The sequence below is a fragment of the Oryctolagus cuniculus genome, chromosome 5, assembly GCF_964237555.1.
Source record: "Oryctolagus cuniculus chromosome 5, mOryCun1.1, whole genome shotgun sequence".
Lineage (NCBI taxonomy): Eukaryota > Metazoa > Chordata > Mammalia > Lagomorpha > Leporidae > Oryctolagus > Oryctolagus cuniculus.
The window spans coordinates 134117464-134145069 of record NC_091436.1 but is presented as its reverse complement, the minus strand read 5'-3'; the positions used below and the strand labels follow the sequence as shown (position 1 = coordinate 134145069).

The 27606-nt window shown below is 53.5% G+C and overlaps 2 protein-coding genes across 3 annotated transcripts in view; both read left to right on the top strand.

Annotated features, from left to right (window-relative positions):
• Positions 1-185, top strand: part of ZNF76 (zinc finger protein 76) — a 33376-nt gene extending 33191 nt beyond the window's left edge. Inside the window, exon 14 of the mRNA XM_017345064.3 lies at positions 49-185. Within this exon, the coding sequence (XP_017200553.1) occupies positions 49-132 (84 nt within the window). The 3' untranslated portion in view covers positions 133-185. The remainder of the gene's footprint in view (positions 1-48) is intronic.
• DEF6 (DEF6 guanine nucleotide exchange factor) lies at positions 107-24446 on the top strand. 2 transcript variants are annotated; one of them, XM_070074160.1, is made up of 11 exons: positions 107-128; positions 15971-16111; positions 16640-16825; positions 18408-18644; positions 18733-18879; positions 20930-21038; positions 21132-21430; positions 22352-22518; positions 22622-22820; positions 23583-23673; positions 23860-24446. In XM_070074160.1, the coding sequence occupies exons 2-11, from the start codon at positions 16079-16081 to the stop codon at positions 24081-24083; spliced, it is 1692 nt and encodes a 563-aa protein (XP_069930261.1). In that variant the 5' UTR covers positions 107-128; positions 15971-16078; the 3' UTR covers positions 24084-24446. The 2 variants fall into 2 exon arrangements, with proteins under 2 accessions (XP_069930261.1, XP_008261038.2); XM_008262816.4 differs by lacking the exon at positions 107-128 and adding an exon at positions 494-621.
• Positions 24447-27606: the final 3160 nt, after the last annotated feature.

Below are 27606 nucleotides of genomic sequence, written 5' to 3'. Positions count from 1 at the left end.
TTTATACAGAGCCTAACGTGCTGCACCGCGCTTCTCGTACCCATTCAGCTCTCTGAGTTTGGTATCCTTCCCGCTTTACCAAGAGGAAGCTTCTCAAGGAAGTTCAATAGCCCACGGCTTCCCACCTGGTAAGTGTGGAATTGACACGGGACCCCCGTCCACCTGACTCCAGAGTCGGGATGGGCTTGCTTGTTCCCTCAGCAAACAACCTCTGGGGGCCCAGGCAAGCTCCAGAGAGCTCTGGGGCTACGGAGACTTGTAGAAAAGCCTCACACGCCCAGGGAGCCAGGTAGAGGCAGAGCCAGCGCTCCAGCCCTGGAAACGTCGGTCGGTCGGGGCCCCTGCAGGGAGCGGGGCTGCTGAGCACTTCAGGAGCACCAGGCCTGCACCGGGAGCCACAGCAAGCAGGCAGGTGGAGCTCTCGCTCCGCACCGGGGCCCCTCTGCGGTCTCGGCAGCCGTTTGCATTTCCTGAAACCGGATCTCAGTGTTAGAGCCGCCCCCGGGCCGGGCAGGCGCCTCAGCCATGGCCCTGCGCAAGGAGCTCCTCAAGTCCATCTGGTACGCCTTCACTGCGCTGGACGTGGAGAAGAGCGGCAAGGTCTCCAAGTCCCAGCTCAAGGTGAGGAGCGCCGGGGGCACAGGGGAGGCAGGCGGACATGCCACACCACTCCCCGCCGCCTGGGAGCCGGCCACTGACACCCGGTGCAGCTCCGGAGGCTCCCAGCTGTCCAGCAGCCTCAGCCCCTGGGGCAGAGCGCCGCTATTGAGTGGCCTGGCAGGTGCCGCTGCCCACCTCGCAGAGGCCAGTGAAGTGCCACTGAGAGCCTGGCCCCCCGACTGGAGGGTGGAGGTGGTGGCATCATGGGGTTCTGCTGGCCGTGAGCCAGGCCACATCCCAGACTCGGCTCCCCAGAGTCATGCTTGGGCACGCACCCTACTGCTTCTTGCTGCTTCCTCCTGGCTTTGAAGAGAGACAGTTAGCCAGTACTTGTCAGTCACTTCCTGTGGAGCTGAGAGAGGGGCATAACGGGCTGCCCCACTCCCAGGCTGCTGCTGAACCCTGCTCCCCGGTGGGACAGGTCCAGGGAGGGGGTGAAGACTGAGGACCCTGGTATACCGCTGCCCAGCTCACATCCCACTCTACCCACACACATACACTAGGGTAGGAAGCTCTGCTTGGACCATAAGACTGCAAGTCGGGATGGGGGGGCCTGAGCCCTGGAGCAGTCCCATCACTGATTGCCCTAAAACCCATTCCCTAGCCTAGACAATTACCGGGAGGTCAAAGAGTTGCTCTCCCTCTTGGTTTAGTCCTGGGTTAGTGCTGCCTTCCCCACCCGAGTTAGTGGATGGAAGAGAGGTCGTAGGCAGCTGGAACCAGGGAACTCTGAGGGGAGGGAACAGGGCAGGCCTCAGCTCTCTGGGACTTAGAGGTTTATTGATTCACTCTGCAGATATATTACTGAGTGTCCCACATGAGGCTGTATGCCAGGCATGAGACCTGGTGCCACCTCCACCCCATTCTCCCAAGCGAGAGTGCAGTGTCAAGAAGCCTTAAATCTTTACTTCTTTTTAAAAAATAATATGAGAGAGAGAATCTCCCGTCTGCTGGTTCACTTCCCAAATGCCCAAAACAGCTGGGGCTGGGCCAAGCCAAAGCCAAGAACTACAGACTCAGTCTGGGTCTCCCACGTGGCTGGCAGCTTCTTGAGCCATGACTTGCCGCCTCCCAGGATGTGCATCCAACAGGAAGCTGGATCAGAAGCAGAGACTTTAAGCCCAGCACTCCAATGTGGGATGCAGGTGTCCCAAAACATGTCTTAACTGCTGCACCAAATGCCCATCCTCTTCATTCTTTTTTCTAAAGATTTATTTATTTATTGGAAAGGCAGAGATACAGAGAGAGGAGACATCTTCCATCCACCGGTTCACTCCCCAAATGGCCTTAACGGCTGGGGCTAAGCCAGGCCAAACCCCAGCAGCCAGGAGCTTCTTCTTGGTCTCCCACATGGGCACAGAAGCCCAAGCATTTGGGGCCATCTTGCACTGCTTTCCCAGGTGCATTAGCAAGGAACTGGATTTGAAGTGGAGCAGCCGGGTCTTGAACCCGCACCCACATGGGATTCCAGCACTGCAGGTGGCGCCTTAGTCTTCTGTGACATAGTGCTGGCTCCCCCTCTTCATTCTTAATGACCAAGGTAGGAGGTACCTAGAAACCTGAGAGATGGATGAGCAGGATAGACTTATGCTCCACCCCATTCCAACCCCCACTTTGCTGAGATTGGATTCGTTGGACTTGGATGTATCAAAGTGGTCCTGTCCCACAGTCTATCCCCTAGCTAGTTTTGTAAGCCTCTAATAAATGATGTTCTACTTTGCGTGGAATGGAAACACACTACCACTTTGGTCACCTGGGGAGACGCTCCCAGCTGCAGCCTCTTCCTCAGACCCTGCTTCGACCTCTTTGTCGCAGGGCCTCAGGATAAACGGCAGAAGTAGATAATCCAAAATCTATCCCTGCAGAATTCTGCCCCACATCAATTTCCACCCTACCCATTTCATGTGAATATATTTTTAGGGGCTGGCGCTGTGACATAGCGGGTAAAGCCACTGCCTGCAGTGCTGGCATCCCATATGGGCGCAGGTTCGAGTCCTGGCTGCTCCACTTCCAGTCCAGCTCTCTGCTGTGGCCTGGGAAGGCAGTGGAGGATGGCCCAAGTTCTTGGGCCCCTGCACCCTCATGGGAGACCTGGAGGAAGCTCCTGGCTCCTTGTTTTGGATTGGCCCAGCTCTGACTGTTGCAGCTATCTGGAGAGTGAACCAGGAGATGGAAGATTCTCTCTGCCTCTGCTGTTACCTCTCTCTAGCTCTGCCTTTCAAGCAAATAAATAAATATTTTCAAAATATATATTATTTATTTGAAAAAAGATAGAGTTCCTTTCCACTGGTCCACTCACCACATGTCCACAATGGCTGGGCCATGCTGAAGCTGAGAGCCAGGAACTCAATCCAGTTCTCCCACGTGGGTGCCTGGGACCCAATGACTTGAGCCATCACTGCTGCCTTCCAGGGTCTGCATTAGGCAGGAAACTGGGGTCAGGGTGGACCAGAGCTGGGCATCAAACCCAGGCACTCTGATCTGGGATGTGGGCAGCTTAACCACGAGGCTCAATGCCCAGCTCCACCCTTGCTAGCACAACTTCACCCTTCCATGGCCTGTTGCTTCCAAGGTATCATTTTGCTCCTCTCCACCACCGGCTGCTTCTGAGAGCTCTCCAGGCTGGGTGTGCCGATCACACAGGGAGGGTGCAGCCTACAGGTGATCCTCTTTTCCTGGTTCTATAGCCGGTAAGGCCTCCTAGCTTAAGCCTCTGTCTTAAACTCTAACTGGCCCACTACCCCCTTCCCCACCCCCACAGCTTATTCCTGGGGAAGATTCCAAGGGGAGCTCACATGGTGGAATTGTCTGTTCCACTTGATAGCTCTAGCTGACTCTGCTGCCGACCGTATCTCTGGATCTATGCTAGACTGCACCCCTACTTCTGACAAATTGTCTACCCTGGGGACCCATCAGTGGGAGTCTCGGGAGCCAGCTGGGGCTGGGGCATAAATGGCATGGTCTGTGTTACAGGGGAGGAGGCTGGGGAAGACACGCGCCCAGCAGCCTATCACGGTGGACCCTGGAAGGGGAGGAAGTAGTGATAACGGTGGGGGTGGGGACACCGGAAAGGCGAGAGAGTAATAGGGAAGTGGTCAGGAGGCAGAGGAAGGAGCCGATGCGAGCTGTACCAGCAGGGCCCCCCCCCCCCCCCGCACCCCCGAGAGGCCCGGGGATGAGGGAGATCTGAAGCTCGGCCTGTTCTAACAGAAACTGCCCCAGCCTGGAGACGGTCAGGTGGGACCAGGCAGGAGACCGGTATACCAGCCCAGGGCACGCTGTGTCTGTGTGTGTGACCAGTGCCATTTGTCCCCCTTAGATGTTGGTAGAGGGGCTGCCACTGGCTGTCTTGGGCAAACCCACAATGAGGCCAGAGAGAGGAGGCAGAAAAGCCCAAGAAGTGAGGATTGATTGCCCTGGGAAAGAGGACTTCAGCGAGAAACCAGATCCATTCCCCATCTTTGAATGAATGGCCTTCATCCATGTGGTTGAGGACAGCGAAACTAGACGGAAAGGAATGGCGTGTCTGCCCGGAAGGACTCAGGTTAGGCATAAAACCTCCCAGAAGCTGAGGGCTGTGAGTGAGTAGGTCCACGAAACCTCCTCTGAAAGAGCCCCAACCATGGGAAGGCATCCGGACGGGGCTCAGTGGGAGGATCCTCAGGGCATGGTGGGCTTCCTCCTGCCGCACCCTCTTCCGCAGGGAACAACCATGATTTCTGGCCTAGTGGAGGGTCCCCTGAGAGCTGGGGCTCCTCCTGCCAGCCAGGCAGCAGGGGCCGCAGTGGGCAGTGTGTCTCCGGGTTGCTGAAGATCTCAGGAAGCAGTAGCTCCCCTAGACTGGCAGGAGCTGGGGGCAGGTAAGGAGGGTGAACAACGACCTCCCTCAAGGCAGTCCTGGAGCCAGCCCAGGGAAGGTCTCGTGCTTCAAGCTCTGCCTCCTCTGGAGAGAGCTGACAGTCCCAAGGCAGAAATCCTGTGGCCAGTCATCAGCTCGGCCTTACGCTGCTGATCTCCTCAGGCTAGGACATGGGCCTGGGACAGCCGGATGCAAGACACTGGACTCAGAACCTCATGGGCTTGGACCTGTCCTGCTGCCCAGCTGGATGACCTTGGGCAAGTCACTGCCCAGCCCTGAATGTCCAGTTTCTCACCTATAAAGTGGGAGGGAGGAAGCAGCCACCCAGTCAGCCTACAAAAATAAGTGAAAAATCTAAGTGCATCACGTAGTGAAACTGGTCCTCAGTGTGGCCTCTCCTTTCCTTTTTCTTTTGGTGCCCACGTCCTGCTCCTCCAGCCCCTTCCTGCTCTCAGCAGGTTATCTATCCAGCTAATCCCACCTTTTATGGTCCCTAGCACTGGTGCAGACGTCATGATGAAGCAGGTTAAGCTGCCACTTGGAACACCAACAGCCCATCCCAGCGTGCCTGGGATCAAGTCCTGTGTCTACTTTCTATCCAGCTTCCTGCTAATGTGCCCGGAAGGCAGCAGATAATGGCCCAAGTACTTTTCTCCTTTTTTTTTAAGATGAATTTTTTAAAAGTTTATTTTAAATATTTGAAAGTCAGAGTGATAGAGAAAGAGAGACGGATAGAGAAAGATTGTTCCAGCTGCTGGTTAACTCCCCAGAGACCCCAACAGCAACCAGAGCTGGGCCAGGCCAAAGCCAGGAGCCAGGAACTCCATCTGGGTCACCCACGTCAGTGCAGGGGCCCAAGGACTTGGGCCATCTTCCACTGCTTTCCCAGGCCACAGCAAAGAGCTGGATCAGAAGAAGAGCAGCCAGGCTACTAACTGGCGCCCATATGGGGTGTCGGCGCCACTGGTGGTGGCTTTACCGGGTAACACTAAGCCACAATGCTGACCTCAGCTAAATTTTTTAAAAAAATAAAATTTCTAGCCTGCGCCATGGCTCAATAGACTAATCCTCCGCCTGCAGCACCAGCACACCAGGTTCTAGTCCCGGTTTGGGCGCCGGATTCTGTGCCGGTTGCCCCGCTTCCAGGCCAGCTCTCTGCTGTGGCCCGGAAGTGCAGTGGAGGATGGCCCAAGTGCTTGGGCCCTGCACCCAATGGGAGACCAGGATAAGCACCTGACTCCTGCCTTCGGATCAGCGCGGTGCGCTGGCCACAGCACGCTGGCCGCGGTGGCCATTGGAGGGTGAACCAACGGCAAAGGAAGACCTTTCTCTCTGTCTCTCTCTCTCACTGTCCACTCTGCCTGTCAAAAAATAAATAAAATAAAATAAAATTTCTAGCTCGCATCATGATGGTATAAGGTTATTCAATAAGTTCATGGAAAATTGAATTAAAAGATAAGTTTATTTTAGTACCAAAAATTGAAGTCCGTGAACAGTTTTCTCACAATGTACATTTTCCACAAATTTTTGAAAGCCCCTCATGGTTGTGCTTTGGTACCCACTAGAATATATTCAAAACTTTTATTTATTTCTTTGAAAGAGTTACAGAGAATGAGAGGGAGAGACAGAGAGAGATCTTCCATCTGCTGGCTCACTCCCCAGATGGCCACAACAGCCACGGTTGGGCCAGGCCGAAGCCAAGAACCAGGAGCTTTGTCCTGGTCTTCCACAGGGTGGGAGGGTGGCAGGGTCCCAAGCACTTGAACCACCTTCTGCTGCTTTTTCCAGGGAGATGTATTGGAAATGGAACAGCCAGTTTTGAACCAGCACCCATATAGAATGCCAGCATTACAGGCCATGGCTTAACCCATTACACCATAACACCAGCCCCTCTATTTGTAACCCTTAAAGGATCTGTGTCTTTTAAAAGGATAACTTTGTAGGGTCTGGTGCCGTGGCTCATTTGGTTAATCCTCCACCTGCGGTGCCGGCATCCCATGTGGGTGCCAGGTTCTAGTCCTGGTTGCTCCTCTTCCAGTCCATCTCTCTGCTGTGGCCCAGGAGGGCAGTGGAGGATGTCCCAAGTGCTTGGGCCCTGCACCCGCGTAGGAGACCTGGAAGAAGCTCCTGGCTCCTGGCTTCGGATCGGCGCTGCGCCGGCCGTAGCGGCCATTTGGGGGATGAACCAACAGAAGGAGGACCTTTCTGCCTTTCTGTCTCTCACTGTCTGTAACTCTTACCTGTCAAAAAAAAAAAAAAGGATAACTTAGTGCCTAATCTCATTTAAAGACCCTAGTATGGGGCCAACATTGTAGTGAAACATGTTAAGCCACTGTCTACAACGCTGGCATGCCACACTGGAGCACTGATTCAGAGTCCTGGCTGTTCTGTTCTGATTCTGCTCCCTGCTAATGTGCCTGGGAAAGCAGCGCAAGATGGCCCAAGAGCTTGGGCCCCTGCACCCACATGGGAGACACTGATGGAGTTCTTGGCTCATGGCTTTGGCCTGGCCTAGCTATTATAGCCATTTGGGGAGTGAACCAGTAGATGGAAGCCTCTCTCTCTCTCTCTCTCTCTCTCTGCCTCTCCTCTCTCTGTCACTCTGCCTTTCTTTAAAAAAAAAAGAGAGATTTATTTTATTTATTTGAAAGCCAGAATGACAGAGAGAGGTAGAGACAGAGAGAGAGGTCCTCCTCCAGGTCTCCCACATGGGTGCAGGGGCCCAAGGACTTGGACCATCCTCCACTGATATCCCAGGCCACAGCAGAGAGCTGGATGGGAAGAGGAGCAGCTGGGACTAGAACCAGTGCCCATATGGGATGCTGGCACTTCAGGCCAGGGCGTTAACAGCATCGGCCCCCTCACTCTGCCTTTCAAATAAAGTAAAATAAATCTTTAAAAATAAGAGTCCACTTAGCAGAAGTAAATTATTCACTTTCTCTGTAGCCATTGATTGCTGCTTTTATGGATTCCCAAGTCCCCCGTGTCTGCATCAGACTCGGGTCAGGAGCCTGAACGATGGGAACAGGACCACTGTGCTTCACTTATTATCAGCCCAGACCTCACACCAAACCCTATTTCCTACTTGAGTTTTATTTTTAAAGTTCTATCTTATTTATTTGAAAGGCAGAGTTGTGGGGTCAGCGCTGTGGCTCAGCAGGTTAAGCCACCACCTGCAGTGCCAGCATCACATATGGGTGCTGGTTCAGGTCCTGGCTGTTCTGCTTCTGATCCAGCTCCCTGCTATGGCCTAGGAAAGCAGCAGAGGATGGCCCAAGTCCTTGAGCCCTTGCACCCACATGAGAGACCTGGAATAAGCTCCCAGCTCCTGACTTTGGCCTGGTCCATCCCCGGACGTTGCAGCCATTTGGGGAGTGAACTAGCAGTTGGAAGATTCTCTCTCTCTCTCTCTCTCTCTCTCTCTGTCTCTCTCTCTCTGCTCTGCTCCATCTGTAACTCTGACTTTCAAATAAATAATTAAAAGAAATAAAGGAAGGAAGGAAGGAAGGAAGGAAGGAAGGAAGGAAGGAAGGAAGGAAGGAAGGAAGGAAGGAAGGGAGGGAGGGAGGAAGGGAGGACGGGAGGACGGAAGGAAGAGCAGAGTTACAGAGAAAGAGAGATCTTCCATCTACTGGTTCACTCCCCAAATGCCTGCAACAGCTGGGGATGAGCCGAGCCAAAGCCAGGAGTCCATAACAACTCCAGGTCTCCCGCGGCACATCAGCAGTGACCTGGATCCAAAGCAGAGCAGCCCATTACCGGTGCTCTGAGATGGAATGCTGGTGTCACAAGAGGGGCTTAACCCACTGTACTGCAGTGCCAGCCTGCTCTGTTCACATTTGAGCTTTTAGAGGGCTCCGGCTCCCCAGAGGAGAACCACTCTGTGCATGCCTCCAGAGGAAAGGGTGAAAACACAGAGCTATCCCAAGGTCAAAGGCTGCTGACCCCCAGATCAGGGATGGCCTGGGTGGGTGGAGGAACTGTGGAAGCCCAGCCCACAGCTGGTGAGCAGAGGACACCTGGACCCCACCCCTGGAAACTGTGAGTCAGTCGCTCTGGGCGGGGCAGGCGGATTTCAGTTTCACCAGCTCCCTGGGGAGAGTGGGGAGACCGGAGCAGGCTTTGGAGTCAGATCTTGGGCAAGACACCTCTCTGAGCCTTCATTTTCTCCCCTGTAAAATGAGGATAATGAGAGTCCTTGCCTCCAGGGCTGAGGGTTGATTGAGATCTGCAAGTGAGCTCCTGCTCACCGCTCCACCCCTGCCATTTCCTTTCCAGTGTGACCCCTGACTCCACCCCCTGCCCTACCCACACCCAGGCACAGGAAGCCCTGCAGTCTGAGGTCTGCCCAGCTCTCTGACGGGCCAATGAACCTAGGAGAGGAACAGCTCTGGTAACCGTGTGCTGCTGTGTGCAGATTCTAGGAACTCTCTCTCCAGAGATGGGAAAACTGAGACCCAATAATTTGCAGAGATCTGGCCCATGTCTGTTTGACTTTTGTATTTTTCTTTTTTTACATATATTTTTAACAATTCATTTGTTTATTTGAAAGGCAGAGTTAGAGAGACAGGGTGAGACAGAAATCTGCCATCTGCTAGTTTGCTCTCCAAATGACCACAACATCTGGGGCTAAGCCAGGCTGAAACCAAGAGCTAGGGGTTTCATCCGGGTCTCCCATGTGGGTGTAGAGGCCCAAGCACTTGGGCCATCCTCAGCTGCTTTCCCAGGCCATTAGCAAGGAGCTAGATTGGAAGTGGAGCAGTGAGAACTTGAACCAGCGCCTATATAGGATGCTGGTGGGCAGTGACTGAACTCACTACACCAGAGCGCTGGCCCCTCTCCTTTTGTATTTTATATCCGTTCTTAATTTCTTCTCCTGAAGCATCTAAGTTCATTCCCCAAGTATTTATGGATCATCCCTTATGCGCCAGGCCCAGTGACACAGCAGTGAGCGAGATATACACCTTTCCATCCCTGTGGTACCCATGTTCTGGTCCTGGGAGAGAGATGATGAACGAAACAGAAATCAAACATACAGTCTGATGGGAGCTGATCCACAACACGGAGGAAAAGGAAGCAGAAGCAGGGCTAGACATTGTAGGCGTTAGGGGGGACTGGGTTGTAGATTCCTGAGAAGGGGCCATTTAAGTAACACTGGGAAGGAGGAGAGGGTGTGAGACTTGCAGTGGCCTGGGAGGGGAATGTCCAGGCTGCAGGGGCAGTCAGTGCAAAAGCCCAAGGCAAGCTTGTTGGAGCAATGGCGGCTGCAGAGAAGTGAGTGACAAGAGGGAGGCAGGCAGCGAAGGGGCAGCAGGCCCTGTCAGGCCTCTGCTGGGACCTGAGCTTTTCCTCTGAAGATGAAGGGACACCGTGGTGGGTAGGGGACCTTATACTGCTGTCTGGAGGCAGGGCTGGGTTAGAGTCCTTGCTGCCCTTGGGGAGTGCAGGACACAAACAGGGAACAGCAAAGCAATGTTTGTACAGGACAACTTAATCACAGGACAAATTAACAACGGCAGTTAATGGCACCCTTTGTGTTTTTTTCTATTATTGTTCTTTAAATTTCGCCATAAAAGCAATATATACTCTAGGGTTTTTTTTAATCTAAGTATAGAAAAATATAATGTTAAAGATGATGAAATTTATTATAAAAGTAAACCATGTTTTGTATTAAAAAAAATTCAGAGATGGGTGTTTGGACTAGTGATTAAGATACTAGTTAGGAAGCCTGCAGCCCATGCTGGAGTACCTGAGTTCAATCTCTGGCTCTGACAACCGATTCCAGCTTCCTAACAACACAGCAGCGGGTATGAGAAGCAGCGGGGATGGCTCAAGTAGTTGGATTCCCACCATCTGCTTGGTGGACTGAGAACCTAACTTTGGCCCGTCTATCTGTTGCAGGCACTTGGGGAGTGAACCAGTGGATAGAAGCTCGCTCTCTCGCTCTCTCGCTCTCCCTCTCAAAAAAAAAAATTCTTTTTTCAGAGTAGAGAATGATAAAATGTTAAAGATTACAGTTACTCCCCCGCGCTCTATCTCTCTCCCTAGGGTACTGGGGAAGTGATCACTGTTAACAGTTTGCTGGGTCTTCTGGATTTTTTTTTCTGTGTGCAAGTAAACCTGTTAGGTTAAACTGTGTGGAATTTCTGATGTTTTATCATTTTGACCTAATAAAGTAGCAGTTTCATATGATTCAAACCAATCTTTGCACACACATTTATTTTACAAACATTTCATTCTTTTTTCTTTTTCTTTTTAAATATTTATTTATTTGAAAGTCAGAGTTACTCAGAGAGAGGAGAGGCAGAGAGAGAGAGAGAGAGAGAGGTCTTCCATCCGCTGGGTCACTCCCCAGTTGGCCGCAACAGCTGGAGCTGAGCCCATCTGAAGCCAGGAGCCAGGAGCTTCCTCTGGGTCTCCCACGTGGGTGTAGGGGCCCAAGGACTTGGGCCATCTTCTACTGCTTTCCCAGGCCATAACAGAGAGCTGGATCATAAGTGGAGCAGCCGGAACTTGAACCAGCACCCATATGGGATGCCAGCACTGCAGGGGGCGGCTTTACCCACTATACCACAGTGCCGGTCCCCGGTCCCCAAACATTTCATTCTACAGCTTGCTTTTTTCACATGCTGGTATAGCATACTTACCTTTCCATGTCTGCTCATACAAATATAATAATAAAGGTAGCTCACATCTTTGATTGCAATCAATGTGCTGGGACCAGGCACACTGTGCTAATAAGCTCTTCGCTTAACACAATTCTTTGGAGCAGGCCCCATCATTATCCTTGCAGACAAGAAGATTAAGGTCTTGGGGAATTACTTCTTTTAAAAGATTTATTTATTTTATTTGAAAGAGTTACAGAGAGAGTGGGAGAGACAGAGAGATTGATCTTCCATCTATTGGCTTACTACCCCAAATGGCAGCGATGGCCAAGATTGGGCCAGGCTGAAACCAAGAGCCAGGAACTTCATCTAGGTCTCCTATGTGGGTGCAGGGGCCCAAGCTCTTGGACCATCTTCTGCTGCCTTCTCAGGTGCATTGGCAGGGAGCTGGATCAGAAGTGGAGCATCCAGAACTCAAACCAGCGCTCATATGGGATTCTGGTATGGCAGGCCGCAGCTTAATCCACTGCGCCACAACACCGGCCCTGGTCTTGGAGAATCAAATCATTTGATGGCCAGCGCTGCGGCTCACTAGGCTAATCCTCCGCCTTGCGGCGCCGGCACACCGGGTTCTAGTCCCGGTCGGGGCGCCGGATTCTGTCCCGGTTGCCCCTCTTCCAGGCCAGCTCTCTGCTGTGGCCAGGGAGTGCAGTGGAGGATGGCCCAAGTGCTTGGGCCCTGCACCCCATGGGAGACCAGGAGAAGTACCTGGCTCCTGCCATCGGATCAGCGCGGTGCGCCGGCCGCAGCACGCTGGCCGCGGCAGCCATTGGAGGGTGAACCAACGGCAAAGGAAGACCTTTCTCTCTGTCTCTCTCTCTCTCACTGTCCACTCTGCCTGTCAAAAAAAAAAAAAAATCATTTGATGAGCACACAAGTGGCAGAAGTAAAACCTTTCCAACCACACCTATTGTGGTGTGCCTACCCCCTGTTGATGGAACATCAGGTTCTCTGCAATTCTTTTCTATTTTTTAATGATGCATTTTATTTATCTGAAAAGCAGAGTGACAGAGAGGGGGAGAAATAGAGAGAGATCTTCCATCCTTTGGTTCACTTCTCAAATGACTGCAACAGCCAGAGTTGGACCGAGTCAAAGCCAGGAGCATGAAACTCCACCCAGATCCCCTACATGAGTGGGGGTACTAAGTACCTGGGCCATCCTCCGCTGTTTTCCTAGGAACGTTAGCAAGGAGCTGGAGCAGAAGCAGAGCAGCTGAGGCTGGATCCAGCACTCTTGTAAGCGACAGTTTAACTTGCTGCATCCCAACATGGTCCTTCTAGCTCTTACTACGAGCAATACTTCCATGAACATTCTTGTATGTGTAACTGTTCCCTTGAGCGTCTGTAGGTCCAGTGATTAGAAGTGCTACAGCAAAGGTCGTGCCCAGTTTTAAGTCTGATAGGTACCCACGCTCCAGAAACACCCCCAATTCACAGCATGCCGGTAAGGCATCAGAGCCCCCGGTTCTCCACGACCTCCTCAGCGCTTGATGTTATCTATCTTCTGCATCTGGGGCGATCTGCTGGCTAAAAACAGCACTTTCCATCCAGGGAAGGAACCAACGTCTGCTCCGTGCAGACCTGAGTCCAGCACGTCATACGTGTCGCCTCACACCATCCTCACAGCCCCTCCCCGTGGCAGGTGGGAGCCCATTATATTGACAACAAAACTGAAGGTCGGAAAGGTGAAGGGGTTTTTCCCAGACTCTGCAACGAGGCAGCCAAGGTCCCTGGCCTTTCAAGTTCCCTCCTCTCAAGGGGATGTGGCTATTTGGTGGGGCCTGTGCAGGAAGTTTCCTCAAAGAAGGGCTTTCAGGGGGCAGTCCTGTGGTGTACTGGGTAAAGCCACCGCCTGCAGTGCCAGTATCCCATATGGGCGCTGGTTTGAGTTCTGGATGCTCCACTTCTGATCCAGCTCCCTGCTAATGCACCTGGGAAAGCAGCAGAAGATGGACCAAGTGTTTGGGTCCCTGCACCCACGTGGAAGACCTGGAAGGAGCTCCTGGCTCAGCCTGGCCCAGCCCCTTTTGTGATCTTTTGGGGAGTGAACCAGCAGATGGAAGATCTCTCTCTCTCTCTCTCTCTCTCTCTGCCTCTCTCTGTATAACTTTGCCTTTCAAATAAATGCATAAATAAATCTTAAAAAAAAAAAAGAAAAGAAGGAGGGCAAGAGAGGTGGTTTACGAGGCTAACGGAAAGATAAGGGCATGGGCAATTTGAAGAGGCCAAGAGATGGCAGATGGGACTATGTAGCACTCTTGCACTAACAGCTGTCACTGCAGCAGTGGCCACTGGGTATTATTCTCTTGAGTCAGGCTGGATTGTAAGTGCTAGGCATTGAGTCAGTGGCGTCCCTTGGAGTAGGGGATTGGTATCCTATGACCACGGGGGTATTAGTCAGGACTTTTCTGGATGTAAGTGATAAAAGCCAGACTCAGTTGGCTTAAGGGAAAGGGTAGTTATTGACTCACATAGCCAGACTGAGGGATGGCTGCCAGAGGGAAGTGAGAGAACGAGACTGTAGCCCCAACACTGTGCTCCCCGCCTCCCCGTTTTGCCAAAAATGTGGTTCCCTGGAGAACACTGGAGAGAAGCCTCAATTCTTCTCCTCCTCCTCTTGGCACCCATACTCCATCTGAGACAGTGCCTGCTGAGCTGCTGGTGGTGGAAGAAGCTCTTTCGTACAGCATGGAGTGATTGGATGCGGGGTGCAGAAGAGAGCGGAGGTGCTGTGGGGATGTGCAGACCAACAGAGGCCTTGTCTCAGCCTCAGGGTCCACACTCTAACTGGGAGCCAGACTCACCTCCTTCCAACTTCAGCTCTGCCATTTACTCTTAGATCCTCCAAGCCTCCTTATCTTCAACTGAAAAACAGAAATAATAATACCTGTGTGACAAGGTCAGGAGACTAGAAGGAGGCTGGGAAAAGCCTCTCGTACAGTGGCTGGTGCATGCTAAGTGTGCAATGGTGACTGTTTCTAATCATTCACACCGACTATGCTAACAGCTCTTACAGAATTACCCCAAGGCCATTGGATACATGAATTTTTTTTTTTTTATCACGTCTTGAAAACTTCAACTCCTTTGTTCTAATATCATGCATTTGTTCAATGAACCACATTTCCCTGCACACTGTCACAACCACGATGCCCTCTCAGCCGTGGCCCCCACTTCTCTTGGCCTTCTCTCACCCCTCCCAGCTCCCTTCAGTCTTCGGAGGGGTCCTTCCAGGACACACACGGCTGGATGCTAGGCAAGCTGCAGTCTGCACGCTGAGTCTGATGGAAACGGACAGATTCGGGACTTCTGCCCTGGGGTGGCAACCACCTCCCTGCAAGCTCTTAGGCTTTGGAATCTGACAGGGCTGGATTTGAATTCCAAGCTCTTGTCTTCTTTTCTTTTCTTCCTTTTCTTTTTCTCTTCTCTTCTCTTCTCTTCTCTTCTCTTCTCTTCTCTTCTCTTCTCTTCTTCCTTCTTCTTCTTCTTCTTTTTTTTTTTTTTTAATATTTATTGGGACTAGCATTGTGGCATATAGGGTTGAGCAGTTGCCTGTGACACTAGCATCCCATATGGGCACCAGTTCGGGTTCCAGCTGCTCCACTTCCAATCCATCTCCCTGCTGATGTGTCTGGGAAAGCAGCAGAAGATGGCTCAATTTAAAAGGCAGAGAGAGAGAGAGAGAGAGAGAGAGAGAGGCAGGCAGGAAGGCAAGAATCTTTCATCCACTGGTTCATGTCCCAGATGGCAGCAACAGTCAGCGGTGGGTCAGGCCAAAGTCAGGAGCATGAGCCGGCGCCGCGGCTCACTAGGCTAATCCTCCGCCTAGCGGCGCCGGCACACCGGGTTCTAGTCCCGGTCGGGGCGCCGGATTCTGTCCCGGTTGCCCCTCTTCCAGGCCAGCCCTCTGCTGTGGCCAGGGAGTGCAGTGGAGGATGGCCCAGGTGCTTGGGCCCTGCACCCCATGGGAGACCAGGAAAAGCACCTGGCTCCTGGCTCCTGCCATCGGATCAGCGCGGTGCGCTGGCCGCAGCGCGCTGGCCGCGGCGGCCATTGGAGGGTGAACCAACGGCAAAGGAAGACCTTTCTCTCTGTCTCTCTCTCTCACTGTCCACTCTGCCTGTCAAAAAAAAAAAACAAAAAAAACAAAAAACAAAAACAAACAAACAAACAAAAAAAACAAAAAAAAACAAAGTCAGGAGCATGGAGCTCCATTCGGGCGGCAGGAGCCCAAGCACTCAGGCCATCTTCTGTTGCTTTGACAGACACCTTAGCAGGGAGCTGGATCCCTGAAGTGGAGCAGGTGGAACCTGAACTGGAGCCCATAAGGGATGCCAGTGGCACAGGTGGTGGTTTAGCCTGCTGCACCACAACACAGTCCTGGAAACCCAAGCTCTTGCTCACTGTGGATCCTTGGGCGAGTTAATGAGCCCCCTGGGCCTCCGTGTCCTTGTCTGTAGACCTAATGGGGTGGTTGAGATTATGGCTGCCTGGGTTGGAATCCTTGCTCTGCCAGCCGCAACCTCGGATGAGGAATATTTCGGGGCCTCTGGTGGTCTATCCTCTGCAAATGGGATATGAGTAGTTGTTATGGTGGCCAAGTGAATAACACATTAAGAACTTTTCTCTGGGCTTGGCGCATGGTAAGTGTATGAGTTTTACATATCACTGAACTGAACAGTGGGTGCAGAGACCTCAGCCAGGATGGGGGTGGGGACAGGCAGGGATGTGGGAGTGCTGGCCTGGTTTTGGTTGGGGTATAGGAAGGCCCACTGCCACTGTGTCTCAGGTGCTGTCCCACAACCTGTACACGGTCCTGCACATCCCCCATGACCCCGTGGCCCTGGAGGAGCACTTCCGAGATGACGACGATGGCCCCGTGTCCAGCCAGGGCTATATGCCCTACCTCAACAAGTACATCCTGGACAAGGTGCGGCCCAGCTTGTGGGACACCTCTAGCCTCTCGATGCTTCCTTAGCCCGGCCAGCGTCCCAATACCTTGCCACTGCAACGTTTTCTCAGATAGGCTTGCTCTTCTGCCCTCTCTGTCCATCCCTGCTCTCCCATCCTGTCCTTACATCCCAGCCCCCCTCCTTGTCCCTTTAATGTCCTTCATCTGTGTTCTGGCCTCCAGACTGTGTCCCAGCTCATGACCTCTCCAAGGGACCCTCCACCCCCCCCCGCCCCCTCCCAGCAGTCCTCCTGTCACCTTCTTCCCAGGTTCTCCTTGGCTGTTCATGCCCCCTGGGTTTCCCCCGCTTTCTCCCCTGTGCTGAGGGACTGGAATTCCTCTGTCATCAGGGGATTTGGGTGGGATTTGGATATGGGGGGTGGGGGATGGAGCCTGCTGCTTACCTGCTATTCAAGTCCAGGGTGGAGCCTGGTGGGCTGAGCTGGAACCTAGCTTGGTGACAGAGCAGGGATGGGGCAGCTGGCTCACCTGCAGGTCTGGTGGCAGGTGGAGGAGGGGGCTTTTGTTAAAGAGCACTTTGATGAGCTGTGCTGGACCCTGACGGCGAAGAAGAACTACCGAGCGGACAGCAACGGGAACAGCATGCTCTCCAATCAGGACGCTTTCCGGCTCTGGTGCCTCTTCAACTTCCTGTCTGAGGACAAGTACCCGCTGATCATGGTTCCTGATGAGGTGAGGGTGATGGTCGGGGGACTGAGTCACTACAGGTCAGGCCTCAGAGAAACCATGAAGAAGGCCAAATCGCTCCTGCACTTTCCCACATCCTGATTCTTTCTCTCCCCGTGCACCACACCCAGCTGTCTCCATGTATCTAGAACTGCCCACCTAGAACAGTCAGAGCAACAGTGCCTTCTTCCAGGAGAGCCAAAAGCACACTTCCATCAGGGTTCTGCTAGCCTGCACCTAGCAAAATCATCGGAAAGTTCTATTTACACAGAGACCTAAATGCCCAACATTTTAAAACGAGAGTGTTTTAAAACGAGATACGGAAGATCAAATAGTGCAGTTGTGGTGGTGGGACCACATAGGTGGGGTGCTTTGTGAGGGAAGAAGACCTTCCTGAAACAGGAGTAACTGCCCGATGACTCCTGGGGAGCACCCGAGACTGGCCCTGGCTCCCGGCTTCCCCTCGGCCTTCCTCCAACAGAGCCAAGGAGACTCATCTCAGGGTGAGAGATGGCACCCTGGGAGAAGGGGCCAGGAGTCTGGCCCCAGGCAGAGCCAGGACAGCCGTTCTCAGCACCGACCCCCCTGCCCATTTGATCTGCTCCCAACCCTTAGTCTTCGTGGCAGCTGTGCAGGTGCCAGACTGAATTCAGGTCTTCAGCGTAGGTGTCCATGGGAGGGGCCTCAGGGTTGCCAAGCGGGCCTGCGATGTCTAACTGCACTCAGATTTGTATCTTTGCATCTGATTGTGGGAGGGGTGAGCGCCCCTCACAGCCGCTCAGAGACCTGGCACGCTCCACTAAACACCGCGCCAAGACCCAGTAGCATTCTAAAGAGTTCCCCAAGAAGCCGCTGGGGCTGAAGAGAGCTGGCTGCCCTTTTCAGATCCCTGCCAGTCAGGGTTAGGTGGCCTTTCAAAGGCCACGGGGCTACTTGCTGTTGTCATCAACACGCGGTGAGAACAGACTGCAGCAGGATGTACCCCAACCACCACTTCCTGTTCCTCTGTAACAGGTTTCCTGTCCCTGCTTTGCTTACCCCAACCCCCAACCCCCTTGCCCCCTCACAAGGGAAGGATCCCCAGGGTCAGGGACTGGGGCTTGGAAGAAGGACCTAAACAGGATTTGGAAGATCCAAGTGGGACTCACTGCCCCCAACTTGCTATATGCTATAGAGCAAGTCTCTTCCTGCTGTGGGGCCTTCGTCTTGTCATGTGCCGGTTGAGGGTATCGGCTAGAAGGCCCTTTGTGCACCCCTGACATTGTCTATGATTTGCTGCCTCTGCCTGGCCCCAGCTCCAAGCTGCCACATTCACCCCGTGTTTAGTTTAAGGCAGGAAGGAGGAGACTAAGGGTTAGGGAGGGGGAAGAGAATACCTAAGTTGGGGTTGGGGGGCCTGGATTCCCTCCCAAATCTGTAAGCCTGGTCTCCACCAGCAGTTGGTCCTCTGTCCCCCACTGCCACCCCACTGTCCCGGTTCCCTCTGCCCAGACTCTGGAAGCCAGGTGGGAGTACCCCCCACCTTGTCGGCGGTGCTGTCCACACTGCCTGCTGCAGTCCCCAGGCCTTCCTCCTCCCGCCCTTCCAGGTGGAGTACCTGCTGAAGAAGGTGCTGAGCAGCATGAGCCTGGAGGTGGGCCTGGGGGAGCTGGAGGAGCTGCTGGCCCAGGAGGCCCAGGCGGCCCAGACCTCCGGGGGCCTCAGCGTCTGGCAGTTCCTGGAGCTCTTCAACTCGGGCCGCTGCCTGCGGGGCGTGGGGCGGGACACGCTCAGCATGGCCATCCACGAGGTCTACCAGGAGCTCATCCAAGACGTCCTGAAGCAGGTCTGGGGACACAGCGGGGACCCCGGGGAGGGCCAGACGGCATGGAAAGCAGGGCCGGTGGAGCCCCTGACTTTACTTTGGCCGGCAGGGCTACCTGTGGAAGCGCGGGCACCTGAGGAGGAATTGGGCCGAGCGCTGGTTCCAGCTGCAGCCCAGCTGCCTCTGCTACTTCGGGAGTGAAGAGTGCAAGGAGAAGAGGGGCACCATCCCACTGGATGCCCACTGCTGCGTGGAGGTGAGGGGCAGGGGAAGGCCCCAGGTGGCCGGGACCAGGGTGAAGGGGGAAAAGCCTAATTTCTGCTCAGACACAGCTGAGCACCCCGAGGCCATTCTCCTCCATGCCAGGCAATGTAAAAAGACCTAAAAGCGCAAATCAAATGTCAAAGTCACTGGTGAATAATGTGGATGTTGTTGAAGATGGAGATCTTTGCTAAAGAGGAGATGGCATGTCTACACTGCACATCAAATCCTTTTTAAAGATCTTTCTCCTTTATCCCTATCTCCTCCCAAGCCGCTCTCCTCTGCCTCCCCCCACCTCGGCCCTTGTTCATTATTGTTTTAGAGGTGTAAAACAACTATATTTTAAATAGCATCTACCTATCTATATATATGTATATATATATGGAAAATTTGCCATTTTAACTGTGCAATTCCAAGGTAATAAGTACAATCACAGTATTGTGCAGCCATCCCCACTGCCTATTTGCAAATTGTGTATCATCCCAAACAGAAACTCTGCACCCGTTAAGCAATAACTCCTCATTTCCCCTGCCCCCAGCCCCTGGTAACCTCTATTCTATACTCTGTCTCTACAAATTTGCCTGTGAGTTCTGGGTACTTTACACGAGTCGAAGCAAACAACAGTTATCCTTTTGTGTCTGGCTTCTTTCAGTTAGCATAATGTTTTCAAGCTTCATCGATGTTGTAGAATGTGCCAGAATTTCATTCCTTTTTAGGACTGAGTAGCATTCCATTGTGTGGAGCTATAGTTATCCATTTATCTGTTGACGGACATCTGGGCTTGCTATTGTGAGTCATGCGGCTTTGAGCATCCCTGTGCACGTTGCTGTGCGGCCACATTTTTCTTTCTCTGGAGCACACACACACACACACACACACACATCCAGGCGTGGAATCCCTGGCTCCCATGGGGGAACTGCCAAACTTTGCCTAAGCAGCTGCACCCTATTGCATCCTCCCCAGCAGATTCTGGGGATCCCAATTTCTCCATAGCCTGGCCGACACTCATTATTTTACAAGCTAAACATTGTTATAACCCTGGAAGGCTTGCCCATTTTTGTTACCTAAGGAACCAGGTGGTGCTGTTGGAAAGAGCATGGGTGTAGGCAGAAATCCCAGCGTCACCACTAACAGGCAGTGTGTGAGTTGGACAATGTGTATGGGATGAGTGAAGAAAATAATGCATTTAAAACACTAGCACAGGCCGGCGCCGCGGCTCAATAGGCTAATCCTCCACCGGCACACCCAGTTCTAGTCCCTGTCGGGGCACCGGATTCTGTCCCGGTTGCCCCTCTTCCAGGCCAGCTCTCTGCTGTGGCCAGGGAGTGCAGTGGAGGATGGCCCAGGTGCTTGGGCCCTGCACCCCATGGGGGACCAGGGGAGGCACCTGGCTCCTGGTTTCGGATTGGCGGGGTGCGCTGGCCGCGGCAGCCATTGGAGAGTGAACCAACGGCAAAAGGAAGACCTTTCTCTCTGTCTCTCTCTCTCACTGTCCACTCTGCCTGTCAAAAAAATAAAAAAACAATAAAATACAAAACAAACAAACAAAAAAAACCACTAGCACAGATTCCAGATTCTAGGACTTAAGCTCAATGCGTGGTAACTATTATGAAGGATCTTCAAAAAGTCTGTGAAAAATGGAATTCAAAGGCAAGTTTATTTTGGTGCGGAAAAAATGTAATTATGCACATTTCCATGAACTTGTTGAAGATTCCCTCCTCTGAGTATCTTCCCCTGGAACGTCAGCTTGGATGAGGCAGCGATTTGGTCGTTATGCCCACCTCCCTATCCCTAACCCCTAGAACAGTGTGTGCCATTCAATAGATGTTCCAGAAATATCCGTGGGAAGAATGCACTTTCTCAAGCAGAGCTGTATGCAAACGAGTGGCTGCCGATAGCAAGACTGCAGAACTGGGGCACACAAGTACCCCAATAACTAACTGTTCCCTGCTGGGGCATGCAGCCTCCTGCAGAGCCAGGGCGGGCAGCGGCTGGGGCTGGGGGCACCCCGGGGCACTCAGTGAGGCCAGCCTGCCCTCGCCCAGGTGCTGGCCGACCGCGATGGGAAGCGCTGCATGTTCTGCGTCAAGACGGCCACCCGCACGTACGAGATGAGCGCTTCGGACACACGCCAGCGCCAGGAATGGACGGCCGGTGAGTGCTCGCAAGGTAGCTGGGACCCCGCGAACTCCCGAGGCCCCTTGTCGGGGCCGCGCCGCAGCTGATGCCCTCCCGCTGCCCCCGCAGCCATCCAGACGGCCATCCGGCTGCAGGCCGAGGGAAAGACGTCGCTGCACAAGGACCTGAAGCAGAAGCGGCGGGAGCAGCGGGAGCAGCGGGAGAGGCGCCGGGCCGCCAAGGAGGAGGAACTGCTGCGGCTGCAGCAGCTGCAGGAGGAGAAGGAGCGGAAGCTGCAGGAGCTGGAGCTGCTGCAGGAGGCGCAGCGGCAGGCGGAGCGGCTGCTGCAGGAGGAGGAAGAGCGGCGCCGCAGCCAGCACCGGGAGCTGCAGCGGGCGCTGGAAGGGCAGCTGCGCGAGGCGGAGCAGGTGGGGCGGCTCCCGGCGCGGGGGGCGGGGTCCGGGGCGGAGCCTGGGGCTGAGGAGGGGCTGGGGGAGGTGGCGGGGGAGGGGACTTGGGTGGGACGGGGCCCTAACTGACGGATGGGTAGAACCGCAGCTTGCAGAGTGGGGTCTGTAGAGACCTTGGCTGGGGGGCAGGTTGGGGAGGGGGGTGCGGGCTTGGACCGAACGAGGGGGCGATGACCGTGCGACTGGGGCTTAGTTTGGCCCAAAGTTGGGCTAAACTTGTACTGCGTTTACGGTGAAACCAGTCTGGGGGCCGCAGGGCGGGAGGTAGGCAGGACGCACGGGGAGGAGGCATGCCGTCCGACTTGCTGTTTGGGAGACCTGGATCTAGAGTCGGACACGTGGGTTCTGTCTCTCAGGAGCTCCGTGACCTCCGGCAATGTCTTAGGCTCTCTTTTATTTACCGAATGGTGGAATGTTGATGCTAATACAACTTTGCTCATAGAGGCAGGGTGAGGATTAAATGAGGAAACACTTGTAAAGTGTTCAATAACTTTTAGTTGTAATAACTACAATTACAGTCACCTTCTCAGCACCAGCCATAATTATATATGGATAATTATTATTATTAAGATTGGTGCTAGGAAGGAGGTACCTATATTTAGTATATTATTATAATAATCAGCTATCATGCATTTTAGTGTTATTAAAGCTGGTGCTAAGAAGGTCATAAAGTGAGCCCCTTTCCCCCACGTGGCATCTATTCATTGACATTATCTGACCCGGGAAGCTCTCAGAGAGGGGCCACATAAAACAATTCCCCGGGCTCTCACCCCCAGCTAGCCTGGCAGGGCCAGACTGGCAGTGCCCTGGTGGGGCAGGTACCCACCTGCCACCCTCCCAAGCCTGCCCGGTTGACCAGGCTCTGCATTCACGCTGTAGGCCCGGGCCTCCATGCAGGCTGAGATGGAGCTGAAGAAGGAGGAGGCCGCCCGTCAGAGGCAGCGCATCAAAGAGCTGGAGGAGATGCAGCAGCGGCTGCAGGAGGCCCTGCAACTGGAGGTGAAAGCCCGGCGGGATGAGGAGGCTGTGCGCCTCGCCCAGACCAGGTAGGCCCGAGGGACCGACCCCTCCTGATTCGCCCACCCACACCCCTCCCCATTCCTCGTCGTCTCGGAACTGGAGACAACCCGGTGCTCGCCCGCCCGGCAGGCTCCTGGAGGAGGAGGAGGAGAAGCTGAAGCAGCTGATGCAGCTGAAGGAGGAGCAAGAGCGCTACATTGAGCGCGCGCAGCAGGAGAAGCAGGAGCTGCAGCAGGAGATGGCGCTGCAGAGCCGCTCCCTGCAGCAGGCGCAGCAGCAGCTGGAGGAGGTGCGGCTGCACCGGCAGAGGGCTGACGAGGACGTGGAGGTGAGCCTGGGCGGGAGAGGCCGGAGCCCGCCGAGCCCGCCGTGCCCTCAAACCCTGCCTCCAGCATCGGCCGGCTGGGGCACCCCAGGCGAATTGTCTAACCTCCCTGGGTTTCAAGTCTCTCATTTGGTATCGACATGCTAATCAGGGTTAAACAAGATAACACATGCTATTCACTACATACTTAGTGCTGCTGCTGTTTCTGAACATTGTTATTAATCTGGGCGAACTTTTTTTTTTAACCTGCTACTCTTCCAAGCCTCTATTCTGCTATCTCTGCACTTGGAGCCCGAATCGCCATAAAACAGGAGTTCTTTTTCTAATTGTGGATGTTTTGTATTGTATTAATATTAATAATTGTATTCTACTTTGTTGACTTACACAGTCATTGTAAAACACTCAAACAACATAAAAACATACCACATACAACAGGATGCTTCTCCCTGACCACAGTCCTGGCGTGGTACCGTAGTCCAGAGCTCGGTGTGTGTTCCCGGACGTTACCTAACCTCTTTTGAACGTGTTTGTTGTTCACTTCTGCTTGCAAAGTAAATAAAACAATGCATACGTAGAGCTGTCCATGGGTGCCCTGAAATTGGGCAAACTCTGTCCACGTACACAGCTGGGTGTGAACATACATGGGTTTTTCTGGGGGGAAATTCCCAGCAGCCTTGCTCGAGGGGGCGTGTGAATCAGAGAGGATCAAGACCTCCTGCCGTGGGTGGTGGTTCCGACCTACTCCCCACTGGTCTTGCCTCACAGGCTGCCCAGAGGAAGTTGCGCCAGGCCAGCACCAACGTAAAACACTGGAATGTCCAGATGAACCGGCTCATGCATCCAATTGAGCCTGGAGGTGAGAAGGGTTTGACTCTGCAGCTCTCCCTGGAGTTGGGAGGGGGAAGGCAGGGGAAGAGGACACCTCCAGAGCTCCAGGGGCGGCGAGGGCAGGATGGAGCACCTGGAGGTCCTCCTGTCCCTGCGCACTGAGGCAAGACCTCACCCCGCCCCTCCCCGACCTTTCTCCTTGTGTCTTTGCCAGATAAGCGGCCCGTCACCAGCAGCTCCTTCACAGGTTTCCAGCCCTCTCTGCTTGCCCGCCGTGACTCCTCCCTAAAGCGCCTGACCCGCTGGGGATCCCAGGGCCACAGGACTCCTTCCCCCACCAGCAGGGAGCAGCACAAGTCCCTCAATGGGGGCAATGAGGCTTCTGACATGGCTTCCGCTGCCCAGGAAGACAAAGTGGATCCAACGCCAGAAAACTAGCCTCTCTCAGCCTCTTCTTCCTCCCCACGTCCTGTCCACCAAGATGTGGCCCCAGCCGGCTTGTGGGTGGCACCAGTTCCTGCGAGGAGAGGGAGCTGAGGGCTTGGTGCCAGGGACCCAGACCTTCCAACCAGAAGACAACCCAGGACGGAACCTAGTTCATCTTTTGCACCAGCCCCAAGCCCCAGGCAACTGAGGCCGTCTGAAATAATGATTCTTGGGAATTTGGCCCTGTGCGTTAGCCCCCTGGACCTGCAGACCCAGGCTGAGGAACAGTGAACAAGCAAGCCAGGGGCCATCTGGCCGCAGGACACCGCTAAGTGTGGAGGCACATTTCCAAATAAAAACTGCTCTTGGAATTGAGTTACTGGCTCAGGTCCATTGTCTCTACCACTATTTTCTTTTCTTTTCTTTCTTTCTTTTTTTTTTTTTTTTTTTTTTTTTACAGGCAGAGTGGACAGTGAGAGAGAGAGAGAGAGAGAGAGAAAGGTCTTCCTTTTGCCGTTGGTTCACCCTCCAATGGCCGCTGCAGCCGGCGCACCGCGCTGATCCGATGGCAGGAGCCAGGTACTTCTCCTGGTCTCCCATGGGGTGCAGGGCCCAAGCACTTGGGCCATCCTCCACTGCACTCCCTGGCCACAGCAGAGAGCTGGCCTGGAAGAGGGGCAACCGGGACAGAATCCGGCGCCCCGACCGGGACTAGAACCCGGTGTGCCGGTGCTGCAAGGCGGAGGATTAGCCTAGTGAGCCGCGGCGCCGGCTCTACCACTATTTTCTCCCTTTTCTCTAGAGTCCAGTTATAGGTGCCAAAAGAAGCAAGGTACAGCAAGTGGTTTCGTATGAATACTTGGGGGGACCAGTGCTGTGGCACTGGGGATGAAGCCTCTGCCTGAGATGCCGGCATCCCATATTGGAGTGCCAATTCTGGTCCTGGATGTTTTGCGTCCAATCCATCTCCCTTCTAATGGGCCTAGGGACACAGCAGAAGATGGCCCAAGTGCTTGGGCCCCTGTCACCCACATGGGAGACCCAGATGGAGTTGCTGACTCCTGGCTCTGGCCTGGTCCAAACCTGGCTTTTGTGGCCATCTGGGGAGTGAAACAGTGGATGGAAGATCTCTCTCTGTATCTTCTCCACTCTCTCTCTGTCACTCTGCCTTTCAAATAAATAAACACCTCTTTAAAAAAAAATGAAAATTCTAGGGGTGGGTATTGTGGTTCAATGGGTTAAGCTGCCACTGCATCCGCCCACATTCCATGTCAGAGTGCCTGGGATCGAGTCCTGCCTCTCCTTCCAACCCAACTTCCTGCCAATGTGCACACTAGGAGGTAGCAGATAATGGCTCAAGTGTTTGGGTTCCTCCACCCATGTGGGAGATGCAGATGCAGCTCCTGGTCCCAGCCTGGCCCAGCCTGGGCTATTTGTGAGCATTTGAGGATTGAACCAGCAGATGAATATCTCTCTGCCTCTCCTTCTATTTCTATTACTCTGCCTTTCAAATAAATAAATAAATAGTTTTTAAGAATGAAGACTCTGAGCTAGACTGTTTAGATTCTGAGCTCAGCTCTGCTGCCCTCTAAATGGCTGAATTTGTTCAAGTTTCTTCACATCGCTGTACTTCACTTTCTACATTAGTAGATGGAGATAATCATAGGACCTACTCTATTGGTTTGATGAAGATTAAATACATAGCACACGAGCAAGCACTAGTATTAGTATCAGCCACAAATACTTTGTTGAACATCTGTTTACCCTATGCCCTATAATTTCCCTGTGCATTTAATTCTCATGACAACTCCAAGAGTCAGATATCACTATTGTCATTTAAAATTTTTTTTTTTACTTATTTATTTGAGAGGTAGAGTTACAGAGAGAGGGAGAGACAGAGAAAAAGATCTTCCATCTGCTGGCTCACTCCCCAGATGGCTGCAACGTCTGGAGTGGAGCTGATCAGGAGCTAGGAGCCAGGAGCTTCTTCTGGGTCTCCCACACAGGTGCAGGGGCTCAAGTACTTGGGCCATCCTCTGCTGCCCTCCCGGGCCATAGGAGAGATCCGGATCAGAAGACGAGAGGCAGGGACTAGAACCAGTGCCCATGCGGGATGCTGGCGCCGCAGGCAGAGGCTCAGCCTGCTGTGCCACGGCACCAGCCCCTGTTATTGGCATTTTCTAGATGGACAAATTGAGGCTCAATTTGCTTTTCTTCTCATATTCTCAGACTCACTGACCTTGTTGCTCAAGATGGAGATCTGGGAATCTAGGAAGTTTCGTGTCCCCTCGCTCACCTTCTTCATCCAAAAGCCATCGTCCGACTCAGGAGCGTCTCTCCCCCTCAGACTCACACCTGTCCCTCTTTTTCCAGTCCCATGGCTACCGCCTTGCCCAAGGCCTTTGTATCTAATACTTGGGTGTTAACTTTCCACTCCTCTGTCTTGCTGCTTATCTAATCAGTCCTCAAGTCTAACCCTTTTGACTTTGCTGATTATTCTCAAAACCACCACTTTGGGGTCATGTCTATAGGCTGCTGCCTCATTCTGGTCCTGATCACCTCCCAACTAGATAAGAACAGTAACCAGGTCTCAGCCAACCCCCTTCTCAGCCAACTCCTCTCCCAGTTGCCGCATGGTGGTTGATTTCTTTTTTCTTTTTTAAAGATTTATTTGTTTATTTATTTGAAAGTCAGAGTTATACTGAGAGAGGAGAGGCAGAGAGAGAGAGGTCTTCCATCCGCTGGTTCACTCCACAATTGGCTGCAACGGCCGGAGCTGCGCCGATCTGAAGCCAGGAGCCGGGAGCTTCTCCCAGGTCTTCCACACGGGTGCAGAGGGGCCCAAGGGCTTGGCCATCTTCCACTGCTATCCCAGGCCACAGCAGAAAGCTGGACTGGAAGAGGGGCACCTGGGACTAGAACCGGCGCCCATACGGGATGCCGGCACTTCAGACCAGGGCTTTAACCCACTGTGCCACAGCGCCAGCCTCTGGTGGGGATTTCTAAAATGCAGATTTGTCCTTGACCTTTCCCAATTCCCATTCCCTCTCTGGTATCCTAGAGTTTTGTTGTTGGCTTTTTTTTTTTTTTTTTTTTTTTTTTTTAGTTTTTGACAGGCAGAGTGGACAGTGAGAGAGAGAGAGAGAGACAGAGAGAAAGGTCTTCCTTTGCTGTTGGTTCACCCTCCAATGGCCGCCGCGGCCGGTGCGCTGCGGCCGGCGCACCGCGCTGATCCGGTGGCAGGAGCCAGGTACTTCTCCTGGTCTCCCATGGGGTGCAGGCCCAAGCACTTGGGCCATCCTCCACTGCACTCCCTGGCCACAGCAGAGAGCTGGCCTGGAAGACGGGCAACCGGGACAGAATCCGGCGCCCCGACCGGGGCTAGAACCCGGTGTGCCGGCACCGCAAGGTGCCGGCCTGTTGTTGTTTTTAATAAAAGATTTTGTTTACTTGAGTTACAGAGAGGTGCGTGGGGGGTGGGGTCTTCCATCCGCTGGTTCAATCTCCAGATGGCAGCAACGGCTGGAGCTGCCCC

Excerpts from the sequence above, each read along its gene's own strand:
- DEF6 (XM_008262816.4), top strand. The coding sequence starts at position 526 with ATGGCCCTGCGCAAGGAGCTCCTCAAGTCCATCTGGTACGCCTTCACT. Across the intron at positions 18,645-18,732 it reads TCCAAGACGTCCTGAAGCAG|GGCTACCTGTGGAAGCGCGG; the intron begins GTCTGGGGACAC and ends TTTGGCCGGCAG. Across the intron at positions 23,674-23,859 it reads GCATCCAATTGAGCCTGGAG|ATAAGCGGCCCGTCACCAGC; the intron begins GTGAGAAGGGTT and ends TGTCTTTGCCAG.